Raw genomic sequence first — 22,686 nt, 5'->3', positions numbered from 1 at the left:
CGAGTCTCCCATGGCGGAGCTGCGTCGACTCGAGTCTCCGATGGCCGAGTTACGCCGACTCGAGTCGGTCAGCCCGGACCCTCGCCTGTGCAACAACCAGTCGGCGGTCTCCAGCTGCTGTTCGGTTGGATTTCGAATCTTCTGCAGCGAGGAGAAGGTCGGCTGCTGGTAGGAGGGTCCAGAGGAAAGCCGCCTCGGCGCGATGCCAGCGTCCTCTGTGACGCGCAGCTGCGGCACGGCGCCGCCGCCTGGCGGCCGGGGAGGCTCGTACGGCTGCGGCGACGTCAGCACGTGTCCATCCGGGCGTGAGAGCTCGGCCACCGGCTCCGGGTACGAGGGGAACGACACATGACGGGGCAGCGGCGCGGCCAGCGCGGCCCGCCCGCTCGGCTGCAGCTTGTCCAGGGAGGACACGAAGCGCACCACGCCGCGGTGGTGGTCCGGCGGCGGCGGCGGGGCCCAGCCCGGCGCCGGCGGCCGCAGCGGCTCAGTGACGGGCAGGGTGGCCGGCTGGTGGCCCGGCCGACCCGCCGAGGCCAGACTCAGTCCACTGAACGGCAGACCGCACGGTGAGTCCGCCCCGCGCGGCACGGCCTGCACGCGGGCCGTACCGGCGGGCCGTGGTCCTGCCGGGCGCTCCATTACTGACGGTCCGGGCACCAGTCTCAGACCAGTCCGTCCCAGGCCGAAACACGCTCCTCCGCGCTGAGATCAATCAAGCCACCCACCAGCGCAGGAGCCTTTGCCGGCAGACAAGGCACCACTTCTGTTTTACACTCCCCTATAAAGCCATTCTGTTTACTGCACGTTCTGTTCCACATCCACCGATAAAATCACACTCCGTCCGACTACCAAACACTCCACACTTTCAACCACTCCGGCAACATTCACAACTCAGTCACCACAGCACACACTATCCGAGCCTTCCTCTGGGACTCGCCGACCGCTGAGGCCAGCCGTCAGCAGTGACGGCCACTCGACAGACACTGTGTGTCGTCCGGCGCCGCCGTGTGTCGCTATCACAGCAGCGGCCTCCCTATCGGAGAGGAGCCGGCACGGGCGGGGCCGCCGCCGATAGCAGTTCTATGAGCTACCATTGTGTCGGACGCCTATCAGAGCTCGTCATGACAGACAGTACCTTCCGATCGAGCGACGACGCCGTCCTCTATCGCAGCGGACGCCGACCGGCAGTACTTGAAAATACACAGACCCACTCTGTCTTCACTCATACTAAAACTATAAGCCACGGCAGTAATTCAGCTCACAAACTACGATAGTTCATTCGTTGATTGTTCGGCTAAAAAAACTACACGCCGTCAGAGCTTCAACTAAAAAGTCACAAGTCACAAACTTTACTCGCCGGATCCACACAGACAACCCAAAACTCCACTCTCAGGTTTCGGTAGCCGCGACCAAGGGATTCGGGTAGGGAAGGAGGAAGTGTTGTGAGGGAAGTGCGCTCTGTGACCCTTTTGGAGCAGTGTAACCCGTTGTGAGCGACGGCAGAATCCATCCCAAAGCCCCGCAAGCAGTGAACAACCGATTCCCGAAATAACCGATCAACATCAGGTGCACCAACTTCTCAGGATAGGTGCAAGGATAGATGCAAACTGAATCAGTCATCGATTCGGTGCCCTGATGGCTAAACCATAAATAGAACAAACTAAGCCGGCAACTTGAGTTGAAGAGCGATAAGGAAACACGTCACAGAGGAAAAACGCTTGTAGCGAGCGGTCGGATCCCGACCCTATCAAAGACATTCCGTGCCAATCGAAGGAATTCAGAACCAATCAAACTGATCACTCGTAAGTCGCATCATGCCCCGTCGGACATCCCTCTAATAAACGCTATTATGCCCATATAATCTCGTTTGAACAAACTCGTAATAATTGCCCAGCAATTTATTCGTATATATGGCTCCCTAAGCAGGCAGAGTATCAGCAACACGTCCTGAGAAGACAGTTAAAAATCTACATAACCAAAAACTTCTAAATCATAACGTGTTAACAACATTTTCAGATCTGAAACCAATAGGCATACAAAATATAAAACAGCAATAGCCTCTACTGACGCGTGCGCCGCTCCACAGCCATTTGATGGCCAGCATAGCTCGTTCACAGTCGGTCGGCTGTGCCGGCCCGGGTCGCCGCCCGGCCGGCCGGCCAGGCACATTCACACAGCTCGTGGCGGGCAGGGCGCTCGTATTGCACACCGTTCTACTGGCGCCGCCTCCGGCGGACAGGGGTCGGGCAGTCTCAGTCACAGCGGGCGTACACCAGCGCCGCCCGGCTCGGCAGGTATACCTGCGGGAGGGGTATCGGTCAGACAAGCGATAATTTGCACATAATATATATGTAAACGGGCCAAGTGCGAAGGCTAGTCCGTTTGCGAACGAACTAGTCCATTCGCGAATGGACTAGGCCGTTTGCGAATGGCGGTCCGTTTGCAAACGGACTAGTCCGTTTGCGAATGGCCGGCCATTCGCGAATGGCCTAGGCCGTTTGCGAACGGACGGGTTTGTGGCGTTGCACTTAGACGCCGGAAGCATGGATCCTCGGATTGGGGTACGATTCCGAATGAATGGGCCACCGCTGGTCGATGCAGGGGCGTCGCCGACGGGGGGGGGGGGGGGGTCGGAGGGGTCCGGACCCCCCCCCACACACACACACATTCTTGAAAATATGCCGGTCCGACGCCCCCCCCCCCACACACACACACGCTTTTGGCCACGAAAATCGATCAAGAATAAAATAAAATATTTTAAAAACGATTTTGGTGCATTCCCAAAATAAAATTGTCTAAATCCCAGGAGTTTTCAGTATTTGGTGGGGATTACTTTGACTGACCGTCCGACCAGATCCCCTAGTCGAAAATCCGTGGCGACGCCACTGCGTCTATATGTTTAGTTTGTTCTCCGGAGCAGATCTGCGAGCTGGCGCAACTCTGGGTTAAGGTCTCCACACACCTAGTCCATTCGGGATGCGACTTTCCGCTGAACCCTGCACAACGCGGAAATTATAGCAACGTGTTGCCGCTGGCCAGGCTTCGGCCACCGATCTGGATCTGGGGAGGTCAAATATCCCCGTGACCTTCGAACAGCGGAGAGTCGCGTGGTGTGCGGAGACCATGCGGAGTGACATGCATCAGTAGATGTCATAAAGGGGTGGCCTGCAATAATAAATAAGTCGCACTGGATCGGTGTGTTCTTGAGTTGAGTTTGTTTCACTTCACCATTACATTGCAAGGCTCATGAAATTCATCGTCAGACAATGTTTCCAAGGGGTGAACGCAAGGGTGGGGTGAGGTAAAGAAGAGGCGACCTCAGCATGACTGTGTAAGCATTTTCCGGTTGAGTTACCAATACTTTGCACGCATCATTTCACACGGGACTTTGCACATGCCAAGTTGACTTGCCAAGTTGACGTCACTTTGCTGGATATTTCGCACTTGGCCTGACTTCGCACTTGGACTGGGAGCATAAACGCCCGTCCATTCGCAAACGGCCTAGGCCAACTGCAATAACGCACATGGACTAGTCCATTCGCAAACGCGAATTCGCGAATGGACTAGCCTTCGCACTTGGCCCGCAACATATATATATATATATATATATATATATATATATATATATATATATATATATATATATATATATATATATATATATATATATATATATATATATATATATATATATATATATATATATATATATATATATATATATATATATATAATTATGTTGCACATAATGTGCACATAATTTGCGATAATTGACAATGAAACCAGGAAAAGGGACATCGGGCAGACAGGGTGATACACTATCCAACTTAAAGTTAAAAAACTACGTGCAATGCAGTTTTAACGTAATTCTTGAGCTAGCATTAGTTTGTTTTTAGTCATTATTTTCATCTCAGACGACCTGTACCGTGGTCAGCAGGCCCCACTGGAGCTTCTCCTCTCCTCATTGTCCCTTGCTCACAGCGCTGGGCCCCTCATCAGCTAAAATACTGTGAGCGATTAGCCAGACCGCGTAAAAAAACATCGGTAAAAACGTAAAAGCGTAAAAACATCACGTCAAAAACACCGGTCACCCTTCACTCGCCAGCCTGTCCCGTGAACGATCGCCCCTAATCCCGGGTGGTACTTACAAGCATCGAGTAGCGGCGTCCGTTGAATCCTTCGTTCATGGTGTGGTACTTGGTCTCGGGGTCGACCCGGTTGTGTCCGCCAAACTCTTCCCGGTCCGTGTCGAGCACGACGCGGTAGCAGCCGGGCTGGTCCACTCCCACCTGTAAGGAGGGAGGGGGGGGGGGGAGGGGCAGTCAGACTAGTCCACACCAACCTGGGGGAGGGAGAGGGGGGGGGGCAGATTGGTTCACATCAACCTGTGGAGAGGGGGGGGGGAGCGTCAGACCAACCGGTCCCCACTGGCCACTCATAGCAGGAAACAAAGCGCATGGCATAGCGGATGGATCCTATACTGCTCAGAGTGCTCAGCATGTACCGTTTTAGACAGACCACACCGCCCCACTGCACGCAGCCGGCCAGTCTGCATCGTTTGGACGTATTCCAGCGGCCTTCATATTGTGCACAATATTTCCTTTACCTGATTCCAGTCTCCTACACTCCAATACACGAAGTTCAGTCAGTACCGTTTCACACGTGTCACGGCGTTCCAGCCCCGACTGACCAAATCCGCCCGCGGCTCAGCACCCACCTTGTATCCAGTGAAGGACTTGCTCGCGTGGAAGTTGAAGGCGAACACGAGGCCGGCACGGTCGTGCACGATCACCTTGTCATCCTCGTGTTTGCAGCTGACGTACGCCTACCAAAACACGCGGTGGATGTCAGTGGTGGTGATATAGGCGTAAGGAAACGGAGGGATTGATGTAAGCAGAGAGGGCTGGTGTACGGATATTAAAGAATGCCTGGACAGGGAAAGATGTCAGACAATGACTAGGACACGACGTCTGCTGGACAGTGGAGTTATCCTCTGCAACCATGGCATTTAGTTGGTTGAGCTATCTGATCCGAAGACGACCAAAGCGTCGAAAAAGGATAACATGCCTGGTAATATCTGCAGGCAAAATGAAAGTGGGATAAACGAGGACGAATATTCAACTTTTCAGGATATTCAGGCACCAGCAGGGATGAGCTTCAGCTACTCGTACGCGGGCCATATTGATGCCTGGCTACACCGGGTAACAGTCGGTGAGGATGTAATGCACCTGGCGCCGCCGCGGAGACCGGCGGGCTCACCTGGGCGTAGACGGGCCAGTGGAGGTCGGTTGGGTCCGTCACACGACCCGTGGAGAACTGCGGACACGGACGGGAAGGAGAGAGGATATGGGGACCAGGTTAGGCCGGCTGTGAGGACGGGAAGGAGAGAGGATATGGGGACCAGGTTAGGGCTGTGAGGACGGGAAGGACAGAGGACAGGGGACCAGGTTAGGGCTGTGGGGACAGGAAGAGGTCAGACACGGGCAGGGTAAGTTCTAGTGGTGTCAATCGGAACTTGAATCTTCGGAATTCCGATTTTGTCCAATGTCCAATTCGGAATTCGGTTGGACAATGACAGCAGGCTTTGGACAACTTTGGACAATCGCTTGCTACATCTCAACATTTTCATAAAGTAATCGTGTTTAACATTGATTGGCTATTAGAAAGCTCAGCTTTCGACATGAATACCACTTTTGAGCTGGTAAAGATACATTAAAACCAAATTAAATAACGGTGTTGAGTGTAAACTACTGCGTAGATGTCGGACATCTTTGGACAAATGGCTGGCTTGGACATTTTTGGACGGACAGTCGACGTAAGTATTGGACATTGGACGGACATTGGACATATGTTTTCTGAAATTGACATCACTAGTAAGTTCGGATCCAGTCAGCACAGCGGTGTTATTGATTCATCACCAATCTTCATTGGTCCATCAACAATGTTGATTAGATCATAGATATAAGGAACTTCGGTCTCATAATAAATAATGTATTGCCGAACTATACACATGAAAAATAGTATAAAGTTTCGAGTATAGCCCATATTAATCAAGCCCGACAGGTTGAGCCTTTGAGACCCGACAGTGTTTGAGTCTCCCGCTATCCCGCCGTCGCCCGCTCACCGGATCGGAGTGGAGCCAGCCGTACTTCTCCTCCAGGTGGTTCATGGCCGCGTCAAAGTCGTTGAGCATGCGGTAGCGCAGCAGCTGGTCGTCCACCAGGTTGTACTGCCGCCGCGCGTAGTGATACGAGTCGTTGTTGCCGATCCGGGGGAAGTCGAGCCACTCTGGGTGACCGAACTCGTTGCCTGTTGAAGAGGGAGGTGAGGGTAGGAGAGTCACGCCAAGTAAGCTTGTTATGAGACTACCGGGGGGGGGGGGGTTAAACAGACCGGCGAGCTCTGTTCCCTGCTCTTTTACCTACGACATGGGAGGTACAGGGGTTAAATTAGTTGACTTATCTATAATCTGTAAAGTACCCGACGAGACTGAGACTGTAAAATAAACAGTCATGTAAAGACAAAAGCCTGCTTATGATACCACGATGCCATTGAGAACCAGTGGCAAGAGGCTGACCAGTCGACCAACTGGCCACAGTACAGGGATGGTGGTCACGAAACAGCACTGATAACCAGACGAACATTACTACGGCGGCCATGGAAACCCACTGACCGCTGAAGTTGAGGTAGGCCTCTCCGCCCAGCGAGTGCGTCAGCAGCCGGATCATCTTGTGCAGCTGGATCCCGCGATCGATCACCAGGCTGGGAGGGCTCAGCGTCGACATGTGCGTGTACATCTCCTTGTCCATCAGCCAGAACGCTATCGTCTTGTCGCCGACCAGAGCCTGTGGCGCAGTGGGAACGTTCGGGCGGTCAACGACGTAGATAACCGATCAATGACAGCTAGTCCTAGGCATTTGAGGCGAGAATCGCCTACTTATGAGTCATACATCGCCAATACGAGTCATGTCCTACAAGTCAAATAAATGAAAAGACGTTCACACTTAACCCCCCCCCCCTCCCCCGCTCCCCAATACACATTGCACAGGTATTGTAACGATGAGCCAGCCCCTGTAGAATGGATACCTCCGACTCGATATGTCCCCCATTCCCGCTGCGAGCTCCCACCTGGTCGTGCGACTCGGCGTAGGCGATCGTCTTCTCCAACCAGCGCCGGTTGGTGAGCGTGTGCACGAGATTGCCGATGTTCCAATTTTCGTCCGAGTACTCCTTCAGCATCTCGATCCACTTGTCCGGGATGGCCATGCCCAGCCGGTAGTCGAAACCGGTGCCGCCCATCTCGACTGGACAGCAGAGCGCCGGCATGCCCGACACATCCTGTGTGCAGGGAGTAGACGGATAAGGATTAGTTATGGAGAATCAGAGAGACAGATTGGTTACAGGAAACAGAGACAAACTAGTTACAAGGAGCTAAAGACAGGTCGGTAACGTACATGACACCGTAGCGACGTGTTGAATGCATAATCCCACAGGTCGGTACCAGCACGACGCCATTCGACTGAACGGTAACTGAACGGAAAACCGATCGTTTCCATATGGGCGCTGACGGAGAACATACTCTCTAGCCCGGATGTGGGCGGTCAGGACCTACGTACCTCAGCGACGGTGGTGGACTCCGGGTACAGTGTGTGCGTCATGTGATTGGCCAGCATCAGGTACACCAGCGACTCGGTGTCAGTGCCCAGGCCAAAGTACTCGCTGTAGTCGCCACTGAAGCCTGGAGACAGAACGACGACGACGGGTTAGACCAGTTAGAACGAGTGGCTCCCGCAGAGCGGCTCGAAAATACAGTGTCGTAGTAGTTTACCGATACGTGGCAACACAGCGGTACTACAAATGCACACCGTCTAGGCTCTATGAAAAATAGTGCTACAAGTAGCTTGTAAGTACCCCACGCAGGCCCCACAACCCACCGCGTTTACGTTTCGCCCTGTTTCGGTCAGATTGCCGACCACACAGCCATTCAACCGCCACTCCCACCACGACTGCCCATCCCTCTCTCACCCTGCGCGATGCCGCGGCTGTGGTAGAGCATGGAGGTGACGCCGTCGAAGCGGAAGCCGTCGAACTGGTACTCCTCCATGTACCAGCGCAGGTTGGAGAGCAGGAAGCGCAGCACCTCCCAGCTACTGTAGTTGAACAGACGCGAGTCCCAGAGCGAGTGCACGCCGCGCGCGCCGCCGTGGAAGTAGCAGCTGTCCGTGCCGTCGAACTCGTTCAGGCCATCCAACACGTTCTTGGAGGCGTGAGAGTGCACCACGTCGAGGAGAACGTAGATGCCCAGCGCGTGAGCCGCGTCAATCAGCTGCTTCAGCTCCTCGGGAGTGCCGTACCGGCTGAAAATGGGGGAGAGGTAGCGGTTACAGCTCACTAGTGTCTTGTTAAGCAAAATAGAGGTGCTGAAATACAGCTATATCGTTTTGGCCGAGAAAGGGAACCAATGTCCGCTCAGAGCTCGTTACGGCTGTGGAAGACCCCACGTAAGACGAACTAAACCCGATGTATAAATCTACGACGGAGCAGTATCAATGCTTGCACTTCTTTTACATAAACGCAAATCGACGTCTCCAATCTATGTTTTGCATGGACCCTGAGATTCGATTACACGACATTTCCACCAAATGGGTGTAAAAAACATGTAGAGGAAGTAAATCCGATTTGGCTCCACTCGTTTTCCCAAGTATTAACGAAAATAGCAGGTGGTTGCATCAGCCGTACGAACTACGATGTTCTAATCCTGGCTGTTTAATAGAAATACCATCATACCCCGTCACTAAACATCTCGGGTACGAGTCACGCTGACGTAACGCTACCTGGGAGCACCTACCGGCTCTTTTTCCAAGCCGTTGGAATGTTTACATTACGGGCGCATCGGAGGCCGGACCGGGCGCACCACGTGGCGGTCGAAATCAGCCGCCCACTGCGTGACGGCGGCCACCGCACGCGACGCCGGCGTGCCCCGCATGGTGCCAACAAATCGCCATGGTAACGAGGGATCAGCCGTGTGAGCAATGATGTCAAAGGGTGGGCCGTGTGAAACACGGTATCATGGACAATGATACAACGTTACTGTACTAGCGTATTACGCTATAGAAAGTACAGTGTGGTACTCAATAATGTTTGTACAGCGGTACCGAGGAAGGCCAGGGTGCCAAAAGTCGCGCCATTCTCCGAGAGACTCCGACCCGGGTGCCGCCCACCGACCGGCCTCCTTACTGTTTATCCCCGGCCTATGGAAACGGCCAGGGGCGTTTGAAGTGCTGGCTCATCGGCGTGTTTATATTCAGGCGCAGAGGTCAGTGGGGAATTAATGAATCTATGGCAGTACTGACTCAACATCATCCATTGGCTCGCTCCACCGACCTATTGATGGATAGGAACAGTGAGTTCGGCGGCGACGACTCGAGGGTGTCTGAGAACACTATTACAGAACAGGGATGTTGTTTTATATAGACCTGGAAGGCCCGTACTCTACCAATAAATTTCGGAAACTGACGCCCACATCACAGAGTGAGCTGGGCTCATCCATCCAGCCGGGAAACTAGAGAAGGCAGAACCGGCCACACCTCAGGCGCCCTGATGAGGTCTGTGCCCTTCGGTAGCCAGCAACCTTTCCAGCACTCCAGCATTCACTGCAGACTAGTGGCTAAAAATATATAGTCCCTTTCGGCGGCCAGTGACCGTATTACGGGCCGGTGGCAGTCGGGCGGAGTTAAAGTGGCGCTGAGTAACCCATCCGATCGGTGGCAATTGCTACCGGCGGCCCTCTCAAGTCTCAACCCTACGGCCTACGCTCAGCTGGTCAGGGCAGGGCACTGTTTCACTGGCGATAGCAGCACGCTGCTATTACACGTGTCAAATTGCGTTTCCATGGAGACGTCAAGAAGTCTATTCCTCCAAAACTACCAGAAGTGTGACGTCAGCTCGCGAAATGGAATAGCAGCGTGCTGCTATCACCGGTGAAACAGGGCCCAGGTATCAGTGCGTCCGAGCAACTTCCTTCCCACTTTACGTCCACTTTGCGTACGTCTATCTGATCAGAACCTAAGTACGTGCGGCTGGCGTACTCCACTATCATGTCAATCCGGGATAGTGATCCGTCTGGACGTGTATCTGGTCCCATCTGGCCACACATGTGTTCAGTTAAGCCATTTGCAGCCTAGTGCGCTTAGTGCTGCCGCTCTGGCCATAATTCCTCCTCAGTCATGTGTCCTACAGACCTCCCCATCCAGCCCACCCACCTGGATGCGGCGAAGAAGCTGGTGACCTGGTAGCCGAAGCTGGCGTAGTAGACGTGCTCCATGATGGCCATCAGCTGGATGGCGTTGTAGCCGAGCTTGGCGATGCGCGGCAGCACGTCGCGGGCAAACTCGCCGTACTGTCCGACCCGGCCCTCGGGCGTGGCGATGCCCACGTGGCACTCGTAGATGCGGAGGCTGGCCGGGCGGCGCGGCCGGCAGTGCTTGAACTGGTACCGCTCGCTGGCCGGCGGGTTCCAGAAGTGCTGGTTGTAGGCGATGCCCTGGTCCTTGGTGGGCGGCGGCTTGACGTAGGTGGCCCACGGGGAGAGACGGTCCACGAACTGACCGTCCTTGGTCTTCACTACCAGCTGGCGGCGACGACGAAACGAGGAGCGTCAGAGATCACGACACTGAACCGGACCGTCAGAGGCCCGGGGACGGATAATTCACCGGACACGGTTATGACTCAAAGACACGGACACATATCTTCAGCCGGACCTGGACACACACGATAAATGACCCGGACAATGACACGAACACATGGCAAGCCGCCAGCGGGCACAGACCGACGGACACCGGTTATCGGTGCGGGAATGACACCGGATACCGAACTAGGATATCAACAAGCATATTGGTAGTTCCGAGGAGGCAACGCCAATCAACAAGCCTTTCGATCAATCTACGCCGCCTGAAGAGAAATAACAACGAAATTGAATTGGGTCGCGATTTTTGCAAATAAATGAAAAATGAGCATATTCATAAAACCTCACTATTATTTGATTTGTAAGAAGAGATATAACAGTCCCAGCAGCAATGTAGGCTGCTTCAGAGCAGTGCCGGCATCAGGCCCAGTGCTACACCAACCTTCCAGCAGTGACCCCAACACCTACCTTGACCTGTGACAGGTGGGAGATGGGTGGCTGGCCGGCGCGCCCTGGCAGAATCAGCTGCCACTTGCCGAACGGCTGCCGCTGGAACTCAGCCAGCTGCCAGTTGTTGAACTCGCCCTTCAGGTAAAGAGCCTCGGCAGCTGGACACCACTCAAGGCAGCTGATGGAGCCGTCTGGCTGCACATGCAAGCCAAACCGCTCGTAGCCACGACTGAAGTGGTCCAGGCCACCCTCATGTTCATTGATGCTGTGCAGGAGCTTGGTGAACTCACCATATCTGCCAATAAATGTGTCAGTGATTTGTCAGACTGGCCTCACAGCCATGCCTGTCAAACAGCGCACCTAACACACTTAGTTACATTAGCACGGGTGGTCATGTTGCATGCAAATAACCAGTAGTGGCGGAACACCTTCAACTAAGGGGGCACTGCCAACTTTTGGTCCCATTCTTTCCATGCAACGCCCATAGGGCTAATGTTAAAATGCCAAAATCAAAGGGGGGCCAATGCCCTGGTGCCCTCCCCATTCCGCCGCCTATGCAAATAACCATACATCAGCCAATATCGTATGCTCACCTCCTCCTTATTTCCTTTTCAAAGGGTTTCAGATATGGATCACGCTCAAGTAGAATATTCAGCTGAGGTGGACTCATAACATCATCTCCTCTGTCTTGTGACATGTCTTTTTCTCTGGATCCTTTTCTGCAAACAGGTGAGGTGGGAACCCGTGGGTTAGTACTTAGTAGCATGGCAAAACAGTCATCAGTAGCTTGTAGCTTGCAGAAACACACCCTCAGTCAAATAATTGTAATATGCAATGTAGGTATATAAAAATACACGATTCACTAATAATCTGCTAGGCGGGCACCAGGGGGGTTCGCTCCCGTGCCTTCAGCATTACGAAAAATGGCAACAGCCCGTGAGCAGCATCAGCGCTCACGCACATGTTCAAGGAAAACAACGTGTAATTAGCTGCTGACGACGGCCCTCTCCACCAATCAGCGCTCGGTAACTCGAGCGCTGATTGGCTGGTAGCAAACGCGTCATATGTGGGTCTCATTTTTTGCTATCAGTGAACGCGTTATTTAATACACAGTGGCCTATGGAGAATGGCACGCGGAATTGAAGGTCAGTGTTTTATTGCTTCGTGCATGCGAATGGGGGTATTTGAGTGGCATTTGATACCATTTTCGAAATATACAGTGAATTTCTGATCGACTCATGTATATATTTTTATGAATTTGACAGTATTAGTGCTACATAGTCGGTGTTTTATGTTGGTGTTGTTTCTCTCGACCTTTGTCTTGGACTTTAATCATGTCTTTTCTCGAAAGTGCTTGCCATAACCAGGTCTAAACTGTATCTGTATAAAGGGAATATGTGTTGAATATGAGGGGAAAGTAGTAATGACCATTCTGCCTATCAAACTGCCAGAAGGTGTGATTGTAAGGTAATTGAAACTGCAGTACGGGTTGCAGATGTGGGTTTGACATTAGCATTGTTGTTGTAACCCCACTTGCTCTAATAAAATGGCAACATGGGGTTATGTACACACTATTGCACAGCCTGGTATCAAGCTGGTTGATATGTAGAGGATAATGAAAGCATAACAGAATTGCATCTTGTGACTTATGTCAAGTCATTTTAAATCAAATGATTGTAATTGTAGCTTTTACTTCAATTTTTATTGCAAGTTTTGACCTTTTTAATCATCAAATTTTATGTGTACCAATTTCATATGCCTGTGTAATGCCTGTGCGGCTTTGTGCAGTGTGCGTGTCTTGAAACAAACCAATTTATTTTGTACCTTTTTGTACTTCAACAAATGTATGTCAAAGGACAAAAATGTCATGTCTATTATCATTGACACTACTACAGCTAACCCTGCCTGTATTCCTATCTTTCAGAGGCATTCAATTCAATCTGCTTTCCAGTGCAGTACCAAGGAGGCTGCAACTGAAACTCGCACAAAGGCAATCAAGTGTCACTTCATCAGCCTACAGTAACAGCCCATCTGTAGTCAAGATATATGGATGAAGGGGCATAGAAGAAAAACCAGTTCAAACATGAAAAGATTGTATTTTGTTTTGGATTATTTCTAAGCATAACAGAACAGTACACTTGCTGCTTTTTATGTTTGCCCTGTGTGCAGTTTTGAATAATTTTAACCATGAGATGCTTTTGTCAACTATTTTCTTTACATAAGCTTCCTTTGTCATGCATGTGTAATTTTGAGTTTACATGCATGATGTAGGCACATTTCCCTTGGCTTCATAGAAGTTAAAACTACTTGCAAGCTTTGGTTATGGACATTGGTGCTATATATGATGCTTCAAATGTGTCCAGTAGTTGATGAAGGGAGAAGAGGAGTAGGACAGCTGATAGCTATTACCAAAAGTATGTGCTTGTCTGCACTTCGGGCTGTTTTACTTCCTTGAGTTAAAAAACCCTCATCTTTTGTTTCTTTCCTGTGTGCCCATTGTTTCCATGGTGCTATACATAAACGTCAAGTTTGAAGTTGGTATCCAAGTGAGCAAAATGTGTATTATTTCAGTCCGTCTTGAACCATTCGTCTTGAGTTATATCCCTAACTGACATCCTGTTATTTGTCCTGCAATGTCTGTGCCTGTGTCCGCCCTTACCTCCGGCTCCAGCCTCCAACCAGCCCTGCTGAGCTCTGTCGCCGGCGCGGTGTGTCGCAACGTGCTGTTTCTCCACTCCAGCCGACAGCTGCTAGGAATCGTCCTGTGCCATGCGCCATGCGACACAGCAATTGTAAGCTGCAGGTCACATTCGGACTGATTGGCTCCGCGTATGTGCATCCGGCCGGGAGCTAGTCGATATCAGGGACGTGGGTCAGACTGTTGTGGCGGCGTGCACTGTGCTGGTTGAAGTTGTATTTCTGTTAGTGAAAAGCATTAATACATAACCGTGGCCGCAGCCCAATGTTATTGTGGATTTCAGAGGGAGTGGCCAGTCAGGAGGGCCCCATGTGGGTATGGATCCAGTGTCCAGTGGGATTGGCTAAGATTTCCGGCGATTGATAAACGCTTCTATGATAGTAAACCTATTGAGTTATGAGGGGAGGTCACGTGACGGACCTGACCTTACTAAACTCTTGTGAAAACACGACACATACGAACGGTAAGAAACCGACAACTCTTCTTTCTGCCAAGTGCCATCTTTCTGTGAAGGATTTCTTGGCACTGAGTGTTCAGAAATTGCGTTGTTTTTGGACTAAGCAGAGGCTCACGAGCGACAACATAGGTCAACAACCTGACCTACCTTTAATATGCGACTTGTACCATAAGATCCAGCTTGATCAAAAGATAGGACATGTCAAATTTCATCTCTTTATCTCAAAAGAATTTTGAGCTATCGTAAAAACCGCCAGTGTGGCACTATATCGCCTCCGCGCGCGGTCAGAAGGTAAAAGTTCGCCGGCTCTAACTAAACAAATAGTCGTCGGATCGCAAATTCATTGACGGCATTCGAAGCGTCGTTCAATTTACTTTCGAAACATATCCTAACATTACCATTTAACTGCCTAGCGCAATCACCAACAAGCAAAAGTTCCGCGCATCCCTCCTCATACAGTGTTAGCGGCGGCCGGCCGCCGGCCGCTGACCCACATTCGCGTCATCAGGGAATGCCGCAACTAATTTATTGTTTCCAACTTTTTTCCCGGAGCGTTCTACCTGGTTTATATAGCCTTGGCGGGCACCTACCTACGCACTAGGCCAGGCCCATGTCACTCCACTTTTGATGACATCATATGGGGGCCTCAGGACAATAATGGCGCGGCGCGCCACAATCGCTTCAAAGCTTCTTGCATTGACCTCTATTAGTACCTAGACGGCCCACTCGCGCGGCGCCACCAGCGCCGAGTCGTTCCCGCATGGAGGCTCACTAGCGCCACCTGGAAGTGGTCAGAAGTTCCCGACCGCCACAGTCGGCGATGCTGGGTGGCACTTTTCTAAATGCGATTTAAGCGGAAAATATCGTGTTCGTGGTACATTTAACACTTTTCTTAAACGAAATCATGCTTTTCTCATATGACATCAGGCTCGTTTTTTTCAGCATGACGGTTACAATGGTGATAAGGCGCACCGGAGCAACACCGGAGGGGCGGCGGAATCTGCCTCCCCACCTACTTGACTTCCGCGAATATCTTGAAAACGGCGGCATGCATCCCATGGCGAACCTGGCATGCATGCGCACAATTAAATAGCACGTCTTGTGTGCGACTTTTGACCCCCTAGCCCAAAAGGTCAAGTCCCGAGGTGAGGTACAAGTCCGAAACATGCGCAGTGCGCACCTTCACAACTCAAGGACCTTTTCATTTTTTTTGGGTCAGGTCAAAGGTCAGGTCACCAGAGGTCACCAAAAGAAAAATGTTGCTTATTTCAACATTTTGGAAACTGCCAACGTCTAACTCGGAGCGGGAACCGATAGAGCTACAGCGCCGCGAAAAAGCGCATTGGATATAGCTCTTTAAACGCTCTTAGGCCAACATATCCTCAGAGTTGACCTCAGGTCATGACCTTTTGAGATATCTGCGGAAAACCGCAGAGAGGTGTTCAAACACCCCCCCCCCCCGGCCCAGCGCGGGTTAACACGCGCAGTGGAACTGGGTTGCAAGCACTACCTACGCCCAGTGGAGGGGGGGGGGGCGGGGAGTCGCCCCCTAAGATCTCAGCTCCCACTGGAGCTAGAAAGACGAAATTTGGAAGGTAGGTGGGGGCCCTAGGGAACTCTGTTGTATGTGAATTTCATGACCCTAGGTCAATATCTTCAAGGTAAAATGAGGTCAAATGTGGTCAAATATGAGCGACTTTTTTGCGTTTACACGCCGATAACTCAAAAAGTTACCGGCCGATTTTCTTTCTTCTTTCACTATACGAAAGAACATACATTTGTGAGAATGTATGATGAATTTTCTAGTAAATCCAACAATAAATATGGCAGTTAGAAGCCTGCTAAGGGTAAGATGTCGCTGGCCGAAGCGGGATCGGCCGACGTGGGAAACGCAGCAATCACAATTTTGTGTTTACACTCTCATAACTGAAATTTTTACCGGCCGTTTTTTAAAATTCTTTGACCATAAGATTGCCTGTACATTTCTTAGTCTTCACACAAAATTTGACACGAATCGAATATAATCAGCGGTAAGGAGCGCGATGTAAAGACGGAACCGTCCCGCCCCGGCACAGTCTACAATTCAGGCGGCGCGTAACGGCTGACGCCGGCCGACGCGCCGCCGCACCGCGGCGGCGGCAGGATGTTTGACTTTACACCGCTATTACTAGAAAATTTGTGAGCCAATTTTCTTATTTCTTGCACGAGAAGATCCGCAATTCAATTCTGGCCAGGTAGCCAAAATTTCACATTAATGTTATGTTTGCGGCGCGAGTTATTGGCGAAAAACAGGAGGGATGGGCGAAATCCCCCCTCCCCCTCCCACAGAATCTCTGACCACTTGCGGCGCTGCCGTTTTGGGAAAGGGTAAATGTAGTGAGTGGGCCGTCTAGGTATTATAGAGGTCAATGGCTTCTTGCCAACAGTTGCCATTTTTGAAAATATTATTTTGAAATAAAGTTCCAAGTAATAAAAATATTGTAATAAAGTTGTTGAATAAATCGATACCATATCTAAAAACTTAATGAAAAATGATTTATTCATAGTAAAAATATAAGCTCGATGCGTTTTTACGTTGCTTTCCTGCAACTGCAGAGGGTTTTTAAATCGTCTATATCTTCAAAACCGGCCATTTCTTAGCATATTGCTGCTCTTTTTTATCGCTAGAAAATTAGTTGGACTTTCCAATGACATCAATGGTTGAGCGATGTGTGTAGAGTGTCACCAACAATCTTCAAATGAAGTTAGTCATTTTTACGTTGTAAAGGAATGGAGCACCCCTTTCGAGCATCAGGGGTGACGTCACTCAGGATCTGTCTCTGATTGGTCGGCGGGGGAGTGACTGTACCTTCTATAGATGGCCTTGCACTAGGCGAGGGCGAAGGAAGGTGTAAAATATAATTTAGACGATTACAACGCAAGAGTTACAAACAACCTATTCAACTGTTTTTGCTATTTCAAGGCGGCCAAATGTAAAGGGGAAAACTTGAGACTTTCTAGAAAAAACTCACTAGGTCAGAAATACACATAGATATGTCTGCATATCTATGGAAATACATCTACTATTCATCTGTCATTTTAAGTGTTCCTAGCTACGACCTCAGCATGTACATTTCAATCAATTTATTGATGTCTGATCTGATATCTTCATGATATGTAGAACATCCCAATAGTCCAAAGTAACCCTACCAACAATTAAATTGAATTTTTTTTTAACCACCCATCAAGATTTAAACAAGCAAATACAAGCTCAATGAGAATTGAGAATGACATGAGCGTACCGCTCAAATGACATTCGTATTTGCTACAAACCACAAACGTAAATGACAGACATGAAAATGCTCGCTAAAAAATGCAACCTACCTTATCAGCGGATTTTTTTAGAGTTTTTGCAAAGTCTTGGTCGATTTAAGGGGTGGGACTAAATGCTTACTTCGAAATCTAAGCTGCGTTGCGGCATTGGCGGTTATGTGCGGCGTGTATGCCGCATGATTAGTAAGCGGCGACCACTAAATTAAAGACTCAAACGCTCCGACCGGTTCTCAATGAATAACACTGCATACCAAAAATGCCAACCGCTCTCGTCATAAGATATTTAGCTTTAAATAACTAGGTTATCTACATCATCATTTTGAGCCAAATTAATACTTTCAACTTAACTCACTCATTCCTTCCTTTGTTGGCTCCAAACAGTCTTTCGATTGTCTGGAAATCGTATGCTAAATCCCGTACCTGTATGCGACTGGTGCATATAAAGGCCGATAAAAGAATTTGAATAGGCTCTGGCATGCGATTTCCTGGCTACCCAAAAAAGTCTGTTTCAGTCTTGCTATCAAAACATGACCTCGCCCGCACAGGGGGGGGGGTTGATGCAACCCCCCTAAGGTTTTTCGCGAATAACTCGCTTAAAAAGCGGCTGATCGCGACGAAACTTTCAGTACCCTCGCATTGATCAATTTAACACCCATCCTGAAAATTTCATGACCCTGACCCAAATGACTTTTGACCTGTGACCTACTTTTCGAGACCATGTTTGGCCGGAACCGCGATTCAGCGTATGTCGGCTCGCATTAGCAGCGCGTTTGCAGTCTTTTCGTGGTTTCAAGCGTTCAAACATGTGATATGATGTTGCCCCCATGCATTAGGGTGGGTGTCAAGGTCACCTGAAGGTCAGGTCAGGTCATTGACCTTTGTTGACCTCGGTTCACTTTTTCGAGTTTGACATGTTTCTAGGTCAGTTTTTTTTTCGAGCTGAATTCGAATTAAGCAACCACATGAACGTTTACAAAGTAGTTTTGGTGCCTTCGTAACATGTTACGAGGCTGTCAGAGGCGGTTGACACCTACTACAAATACCTGGCAGGACCTCTACTGGTTGACCTGACCTGACCTAACCCGACCTGGCCTAAATGAATGAACACATCATCTGTGATCAAAACTAGCATGATATTCGTGATCAGCACCCCGAAAAACCCCATAGAAGCCACACTACGACGTTCTAACAGGTCCCAATTTTCCCGCCTTTTGGGTCATTGATCTGACCTGGAAGGTCAACCGATGACCTAGGACCTTAAAATTGGGTATCATCGGCTTTCTCTCGTCACGGGCAACACGCTCGTTTTTTCCGCGAAGCTCTAGCTTGATCAGGAGCGAAACGGCAAGGGGTTATACCTTATACGTTCGCGGCTGAGTATTAATTTGGTTCAAAACAATGATGTAGATAAGTTAGTTATTTAAATCTAAATATCCTATGACGAGAGCGATGGACATTTTTGGTATGCAGTGTTATCCATTGAAAACAGGTCAAAGCTATTGAGTTTTTAATTTAGTGGTCGCCGCTTACTAATCATGCGGCATACACGCCGCACATAACCGCCAATGCCGCAACGCAGCTTAGATTTCGAAGTAAGCATTTAGTCTCACCCGATTTAAGGACATCTTACATTTTTCGCTAGATTTGGCCGCTCCGTCTCGTAGCTTACGCCGTGAACACAACGCGGTGAACAAGCCTCAGCCTCAACCTGAATAGCGCGCATTTTGGATTTTGATTACATACCTATTTGTATTATACTTTTGATGGAAGACTACGTGCCGAATTCTCGAAGACCACTTGTTTTTATTTGCTATGTTGTGTAATTAGTGTAGTTTGTTGCCATCACTTGCTTCTGGCAAATGGATACGTCCATTGAACTTGATGGTGTTTTGACTCGAGCCTGTACAAAGCATCTGATTTTCTCATTTATAAAATATCTTCTCTACCAAAGAGGGCAGATACCATTCCAGTTTGATTCGTTGAGAAAATATGCTGGGAGAGCAGCTAATGAAGTGGAGCCTGACTTGAATTTACTTCATGAACTGAAAGATGAAGATTGGTGTAGTGATGCAAAAGGGGTCCGGCGTCACCAGCAGCTGTTGGTACGCATTCATGCTGTTTTTATGTTCAGTGTGATTGGACTGATAGATTTGTGGTAATTGTAAGGAGTTGAATCAGGAATGTGGCCACTTTGAATGAGGTGAAATGGGCTGTGGTCAAATTGGTACCTTCTTGCTGGTTGTCTTTTACCTTCAAGAAACAATTTCAGGTCTTCTCATGTCTTCTCATCAGTCAGTTTTGGGTTCCTTATCATACAAAGAAATTTTGAACCCTTAATCCTGTAGTAACCACTCAACTTTAGTCACTTCTCTTTTTTGTCAAATGATTATAAAACTTGCTTTTAGTGTAATCTGAAACTCAAAGAGTTATGTTCCACCAGTGAATTCTCTTAAACATGTTGTCTTTTTTAGCGCCAGAATCTTATGCAAGCAAGGCATGCCAGGAGAAGACTGAAAAGAGATGAGAGACTTCAAAAAAGGATAAAGATGTTTCTAACCAAATATGATGAGTGTGATCAGGTAAGATCTGGGACTTTTCCAACCATTCCCAGTTAAACTATGTGAAATTTGTCTTAATGATTCAGGTGGCCTTGATTGCTTCCGGCTTCCACATTTTCAAATTAATTACATATGAGCCAGGATACTGAGATAATGCAGTTTTGTTGGCTCATCTAGAAAGTTAAGTTATAGGCTATTGAGGCCAGTGCCACATGCATTTGGAGCTAACCAGGCATACCTGGCTGCAGGTGATGTTGTTATCGCCTGTAGGTAGTTATTTGTGATATTGTATCAGCTCACTGCCATCTGTGTGTTGCAGCAACTGTCTGACGCCCTGGACAGCTGCAGCTGGCCGGACGGAGTCCGCGTGGCGCTGCTGCTCGGCAGCTCGGCCGTCAGCCCCAAGGAGGTGTACGTGCTGCATTTCCCGGCCATAGCGGCGCAGTTCGACAGACATCCGCGCTGCCTGCAGCACCAGAGGGGCGCTCGGCAACTCTTTAGGTGGGGAAAATCGTCTAATTACCCGTTATTCACCAATTGCGATATAACACGACGATAAAATCTCCAAAAGAGTCCCAGGCCGCAGTCGCGAGCATTCTCTCGGGCCATAACGAATACGCAACAAATTTGAACTACCTAGCAACTCCGACCTGAAGTTGCATACCTATTACATATTGAATGTTTCAAAAACTTCCCTCGTAGAGGTGCGAATCTCGTGCGGTTTCCGACCTTTCTTGATCCCGGGCTGCTCCCATCTAGATTGTAATCGTCTGCTGGCTCGTACCAAGACTTCCTATAAATAGTTAGGAGACCCGCTAGATTTGTGAGCCACTAGTTACCACACACATAGGGTGCGTTCGGAGAGCGCGGAATATTCCCCGTCATCGTGAAAATTCCCCGTGTTGCGTTCGGAGAGGGACATTCCATACCGCCAATTTCAAGGATCGCCGCTACTGCGCCAGGTTGAGTTCGTGGGATTTTGTTTGGGTTATTTGGGTTATTTGGTTATTTGGAACGCTACATCTATGGCAAGATGTAATAAGAATGAAGCTCTTGAAGAAAGAACAACTAAGAAAAATCACAATTATTTTCAAAAAGTCCCATCTGTACTGTGCCCCCCCCCCGCCCCAAACACACACAACACAACACTTCAAATTATCGTTTTCATTGCTTCACAGGACAATCACACAACTGAGTAAGCATTATCAATTGTTGGATTTGCAATAAAACTGATCAGGGTGGAAACAAACGCAAGAAATATCCATTTATATTCAATAATATACTCACTCGAGCATACCGATGGGCGCCGCCATCTTGACGGGAACGACGCGTGAGATGCTTTTTGGATTCCGCGCTTTCCGCGTCCGTTCCGCGGAACTTTCCCCGGGAATCGCTCTCCGAACGGCACATTCGGCGGAAATTTCATGCCGGCGTGGAATATTCCCCGGGAATCTGCCTCTCCGAACGCACCCATAATCGTTTTCCCCGACAGGACACTGGTGACGTGCTCACCGCTGCTGGAGCTCACCTCTCGCCAGCTGGCGCCCACTAACCTGCACGTGCTGCTGCGCACGGCGCCGGGCGGCGGCGGCGGCACGCCGCTGGTACCGCGGCCCGCGCAGACGTTCCGCCGCGGCACCGTCATCCACATCCGTCTGCAGCACGGCGCGCGCGCGCTGGCCGAGAGTGTGCCGGTGTCGCCGGTGGCCGTGTCGCCGTGCTGCGGCCGCGCGGCGCCGCGCCGCCTCCAGGCCTGCTGCGCCCAGTTCGCCGCCGAGATGGGCCTCTCGCTACTGGACGCGTCGCTCTCGCCCGCGCCGCCGGTGAACGGACTGGGACGCCGCACAGAGGTGGGTGCCGGCCGCTGGCCGCCCGAGTCGCCCGACCTGTCCCGGGGCGACTCGTGCTCGACCTCGTCTGGCGGCTGCTCATCGGCCGGAGGCGAGCTGTCCTACGCGGCTCCGTGCGACTGGGCGGCGGGAGCCGGGTCGGAGGACGGCCCGGAGCCGGAGCCGGAGCCGGAGCCGATCTGGTGTCAGATCCCGGTGACACTGAGGGGGTTCCGTACGCCGGCCGGCGCCGCTGCCGCCCCGACCGACTGGCTGGCTACTACCGAGTAGCTGAAATGCGGCCGGCCGCCGCGGTCCCCGGGATTATGTCGTGACAAGGGAGATTTGTTGATAGGTGCGAGTGGTGTGACGGTGAATGTCAGCTTTGCTAGTATTTGGTTAAGGCGTCTTGTCCCGGTTAGACAGTTCAGCTACCCATAATCGTGCATTGTGCATGCTTTATTCAATCTAAATTGACGATTCTTTTTTACTATCTCGGTGACCGTTCATGAATTAATCATCAATAATATTGTGTTTTTAATAATTGTGCTAGGAAGTATCTTTGTTTTAGCTAATAATAAGCTCTTTTTCGCAATCGATTTTGGCCTTTACCTTTATATGAACAAGAAGAAAGGCGGTAAATCAGAAAAAAGACGTTGAGATCACAAAATATATCAATCATTGTAGCACATTGC

The 22,686-nt window shown here is 50.1% G+C and overlaps 2 protein-coding genes across 6 annotated transcripts; one reads left to right on the top strand and one right to left on the bottom strand.

Annotated features, from left to right (window-relative positions):
* Window positions 1-1,886: 1,886 nt before the first annotated feature.
* On the bottom strand, window positions 1,887-14,893 carry LOC122377448 (1,4-alpha-glucan-branching enzyme-like). Of its 5 annotated transcripts, none has more exons than XM_043357485.1 (12): window positions 14,883-14,893; window positions 11,731-11,856; window positions 11,156-11,432; window positions 10,266-10,633; window positions 8,029-8,360; window positions 7,620-7,741; window positions 7,132-7,341; window positions 6,677-6,848; window positions 6,128-6,312; window positions 4,721-4,828; window positions 4,152-4,292; window positions 1,887-2,303 (listed from the first exon to the last, which is right to left on the bottom strand). In XM_043357485.1, the coding sequence occupies exons 2-12, from the start codon at window positions 11,832-11,834 to the stop codon at window positions 2,256-2,258; spliced, it is 2,067 nt and encodes a 688-aa protein (XP_043213420.1). In that variant the 5' UTR covers window positions 11,835-11,856; window positions 14,883-14,893; the 3' UTR covers window positions 1,887-2,255. The 5 variants fall into 5 exon arrangements, with proteins under 5 accessions (XP_043213420.1, XP_043213421.1, XP_043213422.1 ...); XM_043357486.1 differs by lacking the exon at window positions 14,883-14,893 and adding an exon at window positions 12,023-12,055; XM_043357487.1 differs by lacking the exon at window positions 14,883-14,893 and adding an exon at window positions 11,992-12,052.
* Window positions 14,894-19,225: 4,332 nt separating this feature from the next.
* Window positions 19,226-22,590, top strand: LOC122377447. Its single transcript, XM_043357482.1, has 4 exons — window positions 19,226-19,706; window positions 20,076-20,183; window positions 20,482-20,663; window positions 21,655-22,590. Exons 1-4 carry the CDS (start codon window positions 19,464-19,466, stop codon window positions 22,280-22,282), a joined length of 1,161 nt encoding a protein of 386 aa, XP_043213417.1. The 5' UTR covers window positions 19,226-19,463; the 3' UTR covers window positions 22,283-22,590.
* The last annotated feature ends 96 nt before the right edge of the window (window positions 22,591-22,686 follow it).

This window comes from Amphibalanus amphitrite, unplaced genomic scaffold, assembly GCF_019059575.1.
Source record: "Amphibalanus amphitrite isolate SeventyFive unplaced genomic scaffold, NRLGWU_Aamphi_draft 000044F_arrow, whole genome shotgun sequence".
Lineage (NCBI taxonomy): Eukaryota > Metazoa > Arthropoda > Thecostraca > Balanomorpha > Balanidae > Amphibalanus > Amphibalanus amphitrite.
Note: the sequence above shows the minus strand (reverse complement) of the source record. Positions and strands in the feature narration are given on the sequence as shown.